Source organism: Pleuronectes platessa, chromosome 5, assembly GCF_947347685.1.
Source record: "Pleuronectes platessa chromosome 5, fPlePla1.1, whole genome shotgun sequence".
In the NCBI taxonomy this organism is placed as follows: Eukaryota; Metazoa; Chordata; class Actinopteri; order Pleuronectiformes; family Pleuronectidae; genus Pleuronectes; species Pleuronectes platessa.
The window spans coordinates 13,607,440-13,621,479 of NC_070630.1; the positions used below are offsets into that span (position 1 = coordinate 13,607,440).

Sequence of the window (14,040 nt, forward strand, 5' to 3'; positions counted from 1 at the left end):
GTCCAACTTGTCTCTTGGTTAAGAACAGAAGACACTTTTCTCATCCTACTAAAGGGACAGTTTGGTCCTGAAACTTTACTTAACCTGCTTAATTTTATTCAAGTAATACAATTATTTTCCAACTGGCCTGAATATTATTTTATCATTTACTAAATACACTAAATTACTTTATAGATTAGAATTTTTCACAACTTACAATGTGTAATCCAAAACATGAATCAGTCCTAAGTGATACTTATACTTTGTCGTATGAGTTTGATTATGTTTTACTTGGTAGGTTTGCAGCCAGTAAGACACTGCCTTGGTGGTTTTGTTTCCCTTTGTTTTGTTGTGTTGTTTTGTAATGTGAGATCAGGTGGTGTGTGTACATGACGTGCACTGTTTCTATTGCACATCAACCAATCGGTTGACGTTGGTTGGTTAAGACTTCTTTTACTCACTCAATTTATTAAATGTTTTTGCATAGTTAAGATTTATATTTCAATATACAGCAGCTTTCTGACCCTATGTGTTGTATGAGATGTGAATCGGTTATCAATATCATGTTTTGACGGTCTCCTGTATGGTCAAAGTGACATTACAGAATCCAACCAAATAGACGTTAGATTTGTCATACATCAAATAATTGCTGTTGACTAAGATAAATAATCAAATTCTACAGGTCTGAGAAAATATAAATAATAGTATCATCTGGAAATGTGTTCTGTTTCAACAAACAGCAGACTAGACAATCCTCCATTTTATTCCAATTATATGTACAGTAGATCAGTATAGGAAGCTAAACACAGTATATGCGGTAACCAGTCAGTAGCTTGTGATCAGCCAAGGACCAAAAACCGTAGAAAGACCCAGAGCAGCACCTCTCTGCTCCTCACATCGGGTACCACACAGCATTATTGCTAGAGCCCATTTAACATAACCCTAAAAATAAACATTTTGACCTCAACCAGGATGAGACAGAGGTGTTTCTGCTGTTGACATTTGTTAGCATCTTTATTATGAGGATTAGAGTTATGATATAGGCATTTATAAAGATGGAAGACGTTCTGCGTGGATGTGAGTAAATTATTAAATGTTTTGTGGTGTTTGACTGATGAAGTTAGACATGCTCTGAGGATTAGAAAAAAAATCCGGCGGTGAAGATTTACTCCCTTTAGCTGGAATATTCATGAAAAGACATCTTCATAAAGGCACCACACCATTCGTCTTTGTGTTAATTTGCGGTGGTGGGCCTCTTTGGCTCATTATCGTTTTTCCTTCAAAGCCGACAAACAAGTCATCAGTCTCCACTTTGGACAAACAGCAGCTCGGGTGCATATATAGCAGCCAGTGTTTTGATTATTCATCCGAGATGTTACATAATGCCAAAGCATCTGAAATGTGAAATCAGTCTTAAGGAAGGTTAGTGGAGAGTTTAATCTACCTGTCGTTTCATTCGGATGACAAGTGGAGTGATGAGTCAAACAGTCTCCATGTTCAGGGGAAGGAAAAAAAACGGTTTTAAAGAAGACAGCTTTGAACTGTCTCATAAAACCAGAGGATGAATAGTGCACACAGTTATGTTAATGGATACCAGCTAAGAGGCGAACGAAAGCCCTCATCACATTTGCATTTTTGCTAAAAAAGAAGACAAGCTTTTCATCCACACAGTCTCATGCGGCATCAAAATGCCCGATCCTTAATGCGGCTTTACACACAACATATCATTGATTCCTACATGCCTCCTGTAAACTGTAACACAATGAATCATGTGACAAACAACAGAACTTTTTAAAAATCAATTCAGAAAAATATTCAGCAAAACATACAGTAGCAATATACAAAGTTAAACAATCTAAATAATCTATTTTAACACTTCAAGTGTACTTATTCCAGTGGATGTAACCTACTAATAATATATAAATATATTGATATATTGCTTTATTGAACATGTACTACTAAAACAGGATCCTACACTTCTAACCAGTAGCTGTAGAAGGCAAGAAAAGCCTCACAGCAACTAACCACAATTAAATTTGGTCTTATGGGAAGGCTCCTGTCAGAGTAACTGATGTTCAGTCAGGTCCTGGCTCTATTGTCGACCGACTCGGATAAAATACTTTCCAATAAAGAAAACCTTTATATGCAAACCCCAGAGCGTCTTATAAAAGTGTTTTATAGGTCTCAATATTTTGTTCAGAGTCCTGCTTTGCTAACATCCATTTTCCTCTATAGTAAGGCAGCAGCTACAGTGGGGTATTCATCAGAACATTGAGTTAATTATCAGCACTGATACATGTAAGCAATAACATGAAAAGTATGTCCTGCATTGAATTACAGTCATTGAAAGTGTTAGTTTGATCTTCTTTCTACTGCTTCTTTTCCAAAGATGGTATCTATCATTGTTACACCAGGGGCCACCATGTGCACATGACAGTGGAAGCATGCACACTCCGTTAATATCATTCAGCTGAGCCTGCCGTCTTGTCTTTTACAGTGACTTGTCTTTGTGTAAAACAGAAAATGAACACAGTGCAGGTACATACCATCCTTCAGCGGAAAACAAACCTGAACCTACATTTATGTTCCTGTTTGTCCATTTTTCCTGAGGTGAAACCCCCCCCCCCCCCCCCCCATTTACCCAACGACCTCAACCATAAATGAGCTGAAGAAGTAGTAGTCCGTGTGTGTGAGTGTGTGTGTTTGTTTAGTACACAAACCACACCCGGACCCAACTGATAATTACCTGAATGTTGTCTATTTATACAAAGCAGTCACTACAGAGGAGAAGTTGCAAAGGTCTGTCATAGTGTGTAGCTTTGAGTAACACAATTAAATACAGTTTGTTCAGCCCTGGATTCAAAGATTGCATGAGGCCAAAGTTACAACAACTGAATGAACTTTGCATCCACCTATGACAGGCCCTGATAAAATAAATTGACTTGCCACTTTAGTTTTCATCTGTGAAAAATAGTCAACAAACTAATATTTAAGTATGGGTTGCAATAGAATAAGATAATAATATTATTATTTCAAAATCATATGTTTTGAAAGTAAGAATAATGTCCTTCATGTGTATGTGTGGGGTTTGTATGGTGTTTTTCCTGTTTTTGTGTTTTAATTTCACAATGTGCCAACAGCACTGAGTTTAAAATTAATAATAATAAAATTATAAACATGGTTAAAAGAGGTCTGTAGTAATTATGCAGAGCAGATTGACGTTATCCATAAGTTCAAGTACGGCTGGGTTCAAATATCAGACATTTTGACCTGACTTGAATGTAAATTCCATTTAGTTCAGTTGGTTCAATTCCTGTACTGCCACGAGACAGAGCCCTTTACGTTTTGGAGATCTGGATAAACCGGCAAATCCAGAATTTTATTTTCAATCTCTTAACATTGTGAGATAGGACACTACCTTGGAGAAGTTATATGCTGTCGAAGTACCCTTCTAATATAAAACTCAATAGCCTGTTGAATTCTAGCTTGGTGTTTTGTCTGTTGTCGGGTTTTAGGGCAAATCAGAATTTATATTCTGTAAATAAGGTATAAAATGTAAAAAAAAAAACAATGAAACACTGTGGAAACAGAATGGTGTTCAGAGTCAGGAATTCAAAAATTAACCAAAAGTGAAGTAACTGCAGGTTACTGAAAACCATACTTCCTTACAATCATCACATGGAGGACATCAAACAAGAAGTGCCGGTTGCCTTAGCTATTCTCAGCAGGCCACACAATCGTGGCCACATGGAGTGATTTATGGTTGGACTTGAAAGGTCACAGTTGGTCGGGCCACACAGCTGGGCTCGCAGTCCACCCAAAATGGCTGCTACCCTCTTCAAACTCCCCCTCACCGTAAATCTAAAAGGGATTTCTTTGTATTAAGGCCCCATAGTATACAGAGCATGGGGCAGCAGTGTAAACAGATGGATCTGATTTAATTTAAGAATTACTTAAAGTGACACTTACAGAGTTTCCCTTTGCTGATTGAGGTTATATCAAAGTCAATTAAAAAACGTTTCTATGGTAAGTGTGATATAATTCAATAGCTAAACCCAGTCTCAGTATCAATTGGGTCAAGGTGCAGAACACAGCATTAACAGTCTGACATATGATATTAATACAATGATCACACTGCAGTAAAAAGCACAAGTCACAGTAGTTCCTAGTCTGCCTGCGTCTCAGCAGCAGGGGGCACTACAGCTGAAGACATCAGTCTGGCAGCTTCCTCCTGGGGCTCCACTGGCCCCTCCCCACCTCTTTCCTCCTCATCCTCTCTCTCCATGCCGAGTGGGGCCTGTCTCTGTGCCACGGTGTGCCTGGATCTAGCTCTGTGCCTTCGAGGGTGAAGGAAGAGCGCAGGGTCCGGCATGGCTGTGGGCTCTGCAGGGCCCATCACTCTCTCTATGGGCACACACTCCCGGGCACGCTCCACCCTCAAAGAGGCCCTGCCGCTCTTACGCTTCGGTTTCACCACAGGGGAGGAAGGGGAGGCTCCTGGGGGCATGTGTGGAGAAACGGAGTTCTGCTCGGCACAGTACTGGGCCCCCTGACTGTTGGCCCGGGCAAGGAGCACCTGCCTCTGCTGCATCCGCTGGTGGTGAAGTTTCTGCCTCGCAGCGTGCAGCTGGAAGGAGAGGTACGCTGCTGCCTCTGTTTGTTTCTGCAGCTCTGTGTTGAGGATGGTCGAGCAGTGGCTGCGGCGCTTGAGCTCCTCCAGGAAATGGCGCTCTTTCTCTTTGAGATTGGCTCTGAGGGCTCCCACCAAAGCCCCTTTGTGAGTCAGCTCATCACGCATTTCTCCTAAGGTGCAATCCTGCTCTTCAAGCCGGTTCTCCACATGACGACAATGTTCTTCCAGGAGCTCCTCTTCGTCCTGTAACTCTGAAACAGTGAAGAAATGCAATTGTTGAAAAATGTTCGAATAGGAGTTTTATAAAACTTGTGTATGTGCTCATTCCAATCATTAAAAAACAAAGTCAAATAATGTGAATGCTCTCTCCAAAAAGCACACACAAAAAGAAACATATCAAACAGACAGAGTATATAGACACAGTTAAATAATTGTGTTCTTTACTTTGTGACACACTGTCACAATCTCACTTATATATGCAAAGCTGAGCCCTTGTTGGCCCAAGTCAACTTTACTCATCAGCACGAGTGGACCAGAGCCACAATTCCAACATTATCCATTTAAATCATATTTTTGGCACAGATATGTTCATTTAAAAATTATATGAAAGCAATAACTTGACGGTCTGGACCCAATCATGATAACTATTATTATTTCATTATGAAAAATTTTGTGAGCTACGAAATGCTGTTGAGGCTTTAAAGTGGGTCTGGGCAGCTGCTGGGAACAATCTGCTAAATATAATATACATTGTATTTTATATATAGGTTGATTAGTGTAACCTACATTCCCACAAATGAAAGGCTGTATTGAAGAAGGACAATGTATCAAAATAACTTTTCATCATCCAGCATGGTTACAATCTAAGATGAGTTAATAAAACAGATTAATTTTTAGCTTCTGCTTAAAATGTGACTAATCATTATGTTTTCAGTCAAATGTGAAGTCTTAAAACGACTTATTGTGTCTGAACAGAATAAAAAATCCAGAGAAGTAAATTCAAACAGAAAGAAATCCTTACATGAGAGAAACTAAACAAATAATTCTTAATTTTTTTTTTAATTAAATGATTAATTGTAATTGATCAATCATCAAAACTGCTGTTTACTGTGTTTCTGATGATCAATGTGTATTTTGACTTGGTTTGGTCCATGTTCCATCCACCAACACAGAGGAGGCTGGGTTTATTTCCTATACTGCAGCCAGCCACCAGGGGGCAATCTAGACACTTTTAGGAAGCCATTATATCATCCATCATTCTTAACAGTACATGTTTACAATAGATTTAGATTTTGTTATTTTATATTCTGTTTATCTCCTCCAAGTTCATATCCGAGGAAAGTAATTAAAAACAAAAACAGTTAATTCTGCACTATGTAAACCTTTGTGTACTGTACAGTATCTTCATGCAGTACAGATAAGACATCATTTCCGAGACGGCTACAAAGACACAATAGTGCTTTAGGTCTTCTCACCTCAACTTCTTTCCCAAGGTTTCATTTAAGACCGTATATATATATTTTCTGCTTGTGTATATATATCCTTTGTGTTCTTTCATACATACAAATCCCCAGAGGAGAGGGAGGAATAGATGAAAAGGCCTGAGTCAGTGCAGCAACCTCAGGGCTGACTGAGCTGCAGCTCTCCCGAGGAGATTACATCCACAGAGGCCGACGCTGACTGTCGATATAGGACGACATTTCTGGGTGAGAGAATCTCAAAGGGTGGTGGGAGATTTTGGAGACCTCTAAAGCTTGGAGTCCAGATTAGGCTTGAATGTAGGGTGCTTCAAACATCACTCTTTCATTTCACGAACATCTTTTCATCCTTTTCTTTTCTACATCCTTGTTCTTCCATATTTCCCCTCCAGTATTCTCTATGTCTCACTTTGTCTTCCACAATGGATCCTCTGGGGACCGATCAGTCTCACATTTTCTGTCGCCCATCACCAAACCCAGGTTGAGCCCTAAACTAACTAATGTCCAACTAATGTCCACCTAATGTGATATTCCCTTCCCATAGTCACCGTTTCTCCTCCACCATGTCTGCCAGCTCACCGCATCCTGATCCTGCCGCCTTTACCTTTTCCATTTGGGTGCCCTCTTCTATATACCTCTCTCTCCACCTCTTCCTCCCTCTCTTTTCCCGACTCTAAGCTTCCCCTCCCTCAGAGCAAAGTCTGTAAGTGGACACCCCCGCTGGGACCCTCGTGGAAAAATGAGAGCAGGAAAAAGAAAAAGAGGATGGATCAATTTTGTCGAGGTAGGACAGGAGAACAGGGGGCAGTGTGGTATTAATGGATCCTGGGATAATGTAATGTAGTAATGTAGCCACACACACGCACAGGTTTGTACATCTATCTTAGAGAGGACACTCAAAGACATAATGCTTTTCCTAGCCCCATACCATAATCTTAACCATCCAAACTAATTGCCTGAACCTAACCTAAAGCCAATTCTGACCCAACCCCTCAAAACAAATCTTAATGATGAAACAATGTTATAAGTGGGTCAGAAACGGAGGACCAGTCAAAATGTCCTCACTCTGTAGGTTGTAGGCTCTAAATAGAAGATCAACATAGAATCTGTACAAGTACACACACACACATTCAGCCTTTTGACTCTGTGTCTAATTCGCTGTGACAAAATGAGACCTGTCCCTGCACCCAGACACAATAGATGGTCCCGCCAACATCAGCTATGGTCCACTGTCTCTGCAGCTGTGTGTATATCTTTATACAGCCGTGACCAACTCTCTTCAAGCAGGAAAATGTGCACACATGTGAGGAAAAAGTAAATAAACACACACACAGGGGAAAACACAGATTCACTTTGCACTGATGGTTTGAAAGAAGCCTCCTGCAGCTTGTTGGTGAACAGACAGAGGGAGATAAGGAGGCAGGGGTGAAAAAAAAAGGAGGCAGGCGGCTGACAGGGATCTGTCCCCGGGGGGGATGGGAGGCTGGGAAGGGCAGAGGGAGGCAGAGGGTGGATGCAGGCCCAGAGAGAGATGGTCGATTGGGGGTTGAGTGCAGTGAGAGATACTGGCCCAGAGAAATGTAAACATGTCTCTGGCTCTTTGTCTCCGAACAAGAGAACAACAACAACAAAAAAGCATAAAAATCAATTCATCACTGTGAGTTTTACCTAATTGACTTCTGCCTGAAGGCACCACCTTCAGCTCGCTCGTCACTTCTGAAAAACACAAGAGAAAAACGGAAAAGAGCCATTTAAACCATGTGAAATCATATTGTTAGAGCATAAATACAGAGGCTGAGCGGTTCTGAAATAAGCTGCATGTACCCAGACGTTTCCTGTTGGTTAACATAGCAGATGCTCGATGCAGTTTCCAGCACATCACTGAGCTCATACATATTTTATGAGGCTAAATCTGAACCTTTTCATCAAAAGAATTTGTGCCAGAGACTCTCTTCCAGTGACGCCCTGTTTCATTACTTAAAACTCTTTACTGTAACTTTAATAAGATGTATAAGCATCATTAGCAATTCTCCCTGAAATCAATCCACACTTAAATAAAATCCGCTGCCGCTGCAATTTTGCTTCAAGGGGAAATGCAAACCAGACAAATAGGAACCTATAGGGAGATATAGATGCTTTGTATTAAGCTGCAATTATTAAAACATCGGATGTTGCTAAGAAAATAACATTTACAAACATTTCAATCCAAATCTACACTTTCACTCTGTTAACATTCTGCCTGCTGATGATTTGGAAACATCCTGTTATGTGTTACTTCTTAATAGAGCTAACACTGTAGATGTATTTCATAGCTAGATTTAATCAATAACTTTTGCATTTTGAACACTCAAAAATGTGGGTTTTGGAAAAATTCGGTCCAGACATTTTCTGGAGTCTCCGATTTGAAGAACGCAGTAAGAGTGTGTCCGGGTCAGACGCGTTCACAAGAACAGGAGAATGTCTGGGACATTCAGGCGAGGGTTGGTGTCCGGGTAGAGCTCACAGCCTCCTGCAATCAATTCCACTGCTTTTTGTTTACAGCACATCAACACCGAAGTCAGTTCAGAAAAATACCCAGTGCAACTGACTTGGACAACATTTGCGTTCATACAGCCCCTCTGAATAATTTCAGGGAAATGTCTGGGCTTCAGTACATGTATGAAAGCAGGGTTTAAACAGACATGATTGTAGGAGCCGTCATAGTGAGAGAGTTGAATCGTGTCAGACTGAGATCCCACTGCAGTATGATTAGGATTATCCAAATATTACGTGATATGATATCTGGCACACTGACATTTTTAGATTCTGGATGGATTATATCTCATGTTCTGGCATTACAGAAGCTAATGGTTTGAGAAGATAATGTATCAGACTGGTTTCAGATATTAATGATGTTGGATAAAAACATTTGTCTCTTGTGGAAACCAGACGGCCGCCTGGTCGTGTCTGGACTGTCACTCATCTCGATGGTCAGTCAGTGATGCCTGACTCTTGGGAAATCTTGACACAATCATGTGTTTGTGTGTCTGTCTACAGTCATTTTTGGAATAATGGGGCATAGATTTGACCTCCCAGAGCAGTTAAAAATAGAGATAATCTAGAGGAGCACATGGTGGTTATTTCTAACCTGAAAGATCCTGAATAGAGGAAGATAAGGGGGTGAAGAGGAGAGGAAGAAAGATAAAAGGAAGGAAGGTGGCGGTGTTTGAGGAATATGATTTTTTTTCCGTTATTATCCTCATTCACAACTGCCAGAAGCATTTACAAAGGTCATTTCAAAGCAGGGAGCCGACTGTGAGAAATATTTCTCGAAAACAGAGTCACATCAAGGAAAAGGGGCGCTCAGCACATTTCAGCATCCTGTGTGTGTATGTGTGTGTGTCTTTGTAGATCAGACTTATCTCCTGCAGCCTCACTGAGCAATCCAGGGGTTTTGTTTCTCGGCTCAACCTTGGACGTTGTAAAGATATCTTGAAGGACAAACTGCACGAACACAACCGCAAAAAATTGATTTCTGTGACTCACACATCATTTCAGAGAAAAGGCCCCCGTTTCAAAAAATCTTTGATTAAGAGAACAGAAAGGCAAACGCCTTCATGCCAATAAGGAGTAGCGGTGGTAGAGGTCAATACAACATGTAGATAATTATGCATGCTCCCACCATCAGATCAAGCTAGCAGTCCCCGTCCAGGCTGCACATGAGCGAGTCGGCAGCAAACAACTATCACACCCAAATGTAAATTTAAAGCTGAGCATGTCAGTGATTGTTTGTGGATGTGTACCGAAGCAAATATAATCAACCAGTAGGTGAGCCCCGATAAATTGAAGCAGCAACGTTTGTTTTGACCTTCAAGTTTCTCCACATCGACCAAAATTTACATTTCGACCTATGATGAGGATCATAATTACATTTTGGAGAGATTGTAATTTTCAGTCTCATTTTCCTGCATACTGGAAATCCATGAGCCTGTTCAGCAGCCATTTGATCCTTCTTTGCCTGAAAAATAAGATTTTCCACTATGGCATGAAACCATCCTAAGAGGCTTTAAAGACGCTCGGCAGAAAGAGGAGATGATCTCGGGTGTTTCAGTGAATGTGGCAGAACACTGTCCCTGCTTATGCAACCCTGCAGAAACGTCTGAGGAGTGTGGAGATAAAGGTCTGTGTTACAGGCAGACACAAACCGCTGAGCAGATTCATGACTCCAGCTGCTGCAGGACAAAGATTTATTTCTGTTTATGAGACACGAGGACAGAGTGTGTTTATTGCCAGAGAGAAAAAGCAGTAAATCTCTCTGAAGTCTCTGTTATTGATAAAATAATTTCTTATAATGTGTTTTTTCTGAAGGTTCAGCCAAACAACTGTCTTGTTTTCCTGGATGCTGAATGACTACATGAACATAACTTTGATTCTGTTTGGACAGAAGTCAACTATCTGTAAAATACCCACACACAGACACACACACGTACACACACACACACACACACAGTATTTGCTTCACCACAATCCCCTTTGGATGGATTACTAAACTCTGTGGAATCCATGGATTAACCAAACCATGATGGACATATATATGTGCATCTTTGCAAGGATTTATTTGATTGACGATGAATGTGTGTGTGTGTGTGTGTGTATGTGTGTGTGTGTGTGTGTGTGAGAGTATTTTGTATGTTAGTCTGTACCATGTGTATGTTTGAGTTCAGTTTGTGAAGACGAAATGATGGGGGTTCTGTTATCTTTACAGCCCATTCATTTTAGGGTTTGAAGTTAAGTAAAGTAAAGTCAGAGTACTGCAATGTTCATATCACAATGTTTAAACTTAAAACAATGTTTTTTAGAGCAGCTGAGTGGGAAAACTGTTCAACCTCTGACTTGGAGATATCAGGAATTTCTGACATAGACAATATCTTTCACTCTATTAAAAAAACTACAGACATATCGACAAACGGTTGGCAGCAAGGCTGAAAATGCACTGCTGCATTAACACTAATGCAATCCATTCTGCACATTTTATTTAAATTATTCAGTGTTAGTTTGGAATCTTCTAAAGACAGCAGCAAATACCCTCAACAGCAAGAGCATCTGAATCTGGTGTGACACTAGTTTAGCATTAGGATTATAGGATCATTGTCTGAACAGGTCAAAAATCAGGTGTCCTGTTCTGTATTGCATGAATGCAGCATGATGTGAGGGAGTAGGCTTTACGCATGTAACTGCAGTACTAAAGGACAGGGACAGCCTCCAGTGAATTAATTAAATCAAATGTCCTCACAAGTATAATAGCAGTGTGCATGTATGTATGTGTGTGTGTGTGTGTGTGTGTTCATGTATTCATGTGCACTTGCTTGATTATATGGATGTATTATCCATTAAGCCTCAAACAGGAAATGATGTCATCTACAGGAATTGTAGCATGACATCACCATGTAGTCACAGTCTGCCTCTGACTGATGGAGCAGACCTCCACTCCATGATCAATGGGGAGCATGTGCACATGGGTACTGTTTGAAAACGACAACAACTGAAGACTGTTACCCATCCACCACCACGCCCTTAAATGATATACTGGTCATGCAGCCAGAATAAAAGAAGGTGAAATCATTACAGATGAATTATATGTGGGAGCAGGCTTGAAGGATTATTAAACCCTCATTAAAAAAAAGGCCTGGAACAATCGTCTTTCTAATAATCCATCAAGCCTGTAATTAAAGCTCTGAATTAATGGTCCGTGTGACGGCAGGGGGTCAATGAGAGGGGTCCCTGCAGATTAATGAAGAATTCAAGCAGCTGAGAAGGAAAGCAACACAAAAGAAGAGGTTCAAATGAAGCAGATAAGCATGAGCTGTTTACAGCTGCAGTCACTGCCCTGTTGTTGACAGAGAATGTATAACAGTGTATTCTGATTATTGATGAATTGTATTCATCATTTTTCCAGTAAATATGACAAACATTAGCTGTTATGTCAAACATTAAGATTTGCTGCTTTTCTTCACGTATGGTAGAAAATATCTTTGGAATCTTACTTGGACAAAACTTAACTGTGATGTGATGGGAAGTATATCATAATTTTGTTGGTCATTTTATAGACTAAACCAAAAATGGATATTTAATCATAGAATAATTAATAATGTATATATAGAAAAGTTTACTTTCTCATTAATTTGAGGGTCTATGTAACTATATACATTATTTAACTACTAAAAATGTGTTTGGTGTTCAAGGTGACATAATGGTCTCTCCCTTTCTCACACACACACTGTTTACCTGAGCATCGTTTCTGCAGGGAGAGGATCTCCAGGTGGAGGCCGTGGAGCAAGGTGAGGTGCTCCTGACGGAGGAACACCATGCTCCTCTCCACACTCTTTAACTGCTGGGACACGCTGCTGCTCTCATCAGCCATGGCTGCACTCTGGAGACACAGGGAGAGAGAATTGCAATTGATCAAATAATTATGGCTAGTTTCTAAATTATTAGACCTTACACTTGATACACTTTCGGAATAATAAAATAACACTTGGCAGATTATACCGACGAGCTCGTGGCCAAAGTAGCTACTGTATAAAGCTGTAAATGTCATTTTCTCTGAACGCTGCTTGTGTCAGCTACAGAGGGAGGGGATTGAAAGTATTGAGGTCATGAGATGGTGGTGGTGGTGGTGGTGGTGGGGGGGGGGGGGGGGTCTATAAATAAGGTATTGATGACCAGAGAGATCAACAGAAATGGGAGCAAACATGCACAGACATTTTCGCTCTAACCTGATAAAAGGCCAACTCAGCAATAGTTTCTTGTAAACTAGTTCAAGCAGCAATATGATTTACATCTTGGCCATCTCTCCGTTTGCAAATCACAACATTCAAAAAATCAATTCAAATACATTCAAATCATTATAATTTGATAGAGCAAACATTTAAAAAGTAGATCTGGCAAATTCAAGTCATTGACATATTAATATAAACAATGTACTAACAAAAAACAAGTATTTGATAAAAACTCATAACTCATTACTCCGTAAATGCATACTTAGGAATGCCAATTACAATAATAAACGTTACTTTTTTTTATATCACCATATTTATAAGGAATGGCAGCAAATCCTGCAGGATACATCCACAAACCCAACTACGCATTTTGCATTGAACAATCACCAAACACAAGTGTCTCTTCTTACCTTCGAATTGATGTAAAGTGTCTAAATCTCAGAGATGTGGTTTGCACTGGTTATAAAAACGTCCTCCGGTGCGGGCATGCTGGCTTCCAGCGCTGGTCCAGATCCTGCAGGCTGCGGTACTCATCCACAGACATGTTTTCTGAGTGCGCCTCAGCCGCATGTGACGCCTTCTGATCCCAGCAGGGGGGGTGAGGAGAGGATGGAGAGCTGCGGAGAAATGCACAACCACCGCTGCGCTCTGGAGAAACCGCTGGGACGTCCGCGTCCTGCGTCATGTTCTCAGAGTCCGAGGATGAGGTGCGCGGCCCATGGTTTGTTACATATAGTCTTCAACACGCACGCGTCTGTTCCCCATCACCCGCACGTCAGGCTGCTGCGGACGCTGAGCTCGGAAAAGCCGTGAAAACAAGCTGCCGTGCGCAGACAACGCGAGAGCATCGTACGACAGAGGGAGGAGCTGATTGGAGGGAGCAGCCCCGAGCTGAATGTATGGAGTCTGGAGAGGATCAATACCGAACCACGGGGTGTGTGGACTCGTGGGAGTACAAAGGAAAACATACCTTTATGTAACATATATACTTAAACAGTGTGATCACTGATTTAGTATAAAACTATGATTGAAACAATCATAGTTTAAACATCTGCTGTAAATCAAGTTTCATTATTCTGAGACCATTGGTTTCTGGTTGGTGAGATTTCAGCACCATGAACAGAGACTGATACAGTGTATGTTATCCTGAGGACCAAGCATCCATGTCTTCAATTTGTGCAAAGGAAGTGAG

At 40.8% G+C, this 14,040-nt stretch overlaps 1 protein-coding gene across 1 annotated transcript; it reads right to left on the reverse strand.

Moving 5' to 3' along the window:
• Window positions 1-4,144: 4,144 nt before the first annotated feature.
• ccdc92ba (coiled-coil domain containing 92Ba) lies at window positions 4,145-12,490 on the reverse strand. The gene is made up of 3 exons (XM_053423204.1): window positions 12,355-12,490; window positions 7,759-7,806; window positions 4,145-4,863 (listed from the first exon to the last, which is right to left on the reverse strand). The coding sequence occupies exons 1-3, from the start codon at window positions 12,488-12,490 to the stop codon at window positions 4,145-4,147; spliced, it is 903 nt and encodes a 300-aa protein (XP_053279179.1).
• Between the last annotated feature and the right edge of the window lie 1,550 nt (window positions 12,491-14,040).

Excerpts from the sequence above, each read along its gene's own strand:
- ccdc92ba (XM_053423204.1), bottom strand. The coding sequence starts at position 12,490 with ATGGCTGATGAGAGCAGCAGCGTGTCCCAGCAGTTAAAGAGTGTGGAG. Across the intron at positions 7,807-12,354 it reads CCTGCAGAAACGATGCTCAG|AAGTGACGAGCGAGCTGAAG; the intron begins GTAAACAGTGTG and ends TGTGTTTTTCAG. Across the intron at positions 4,864-7,758 it reads TTCAGGCAGAAGTCAATTAG|AGTTACAGGACGAAGAGGAG; the intron begins GTAAAACTCACA and ends TCACTGTTTCAG.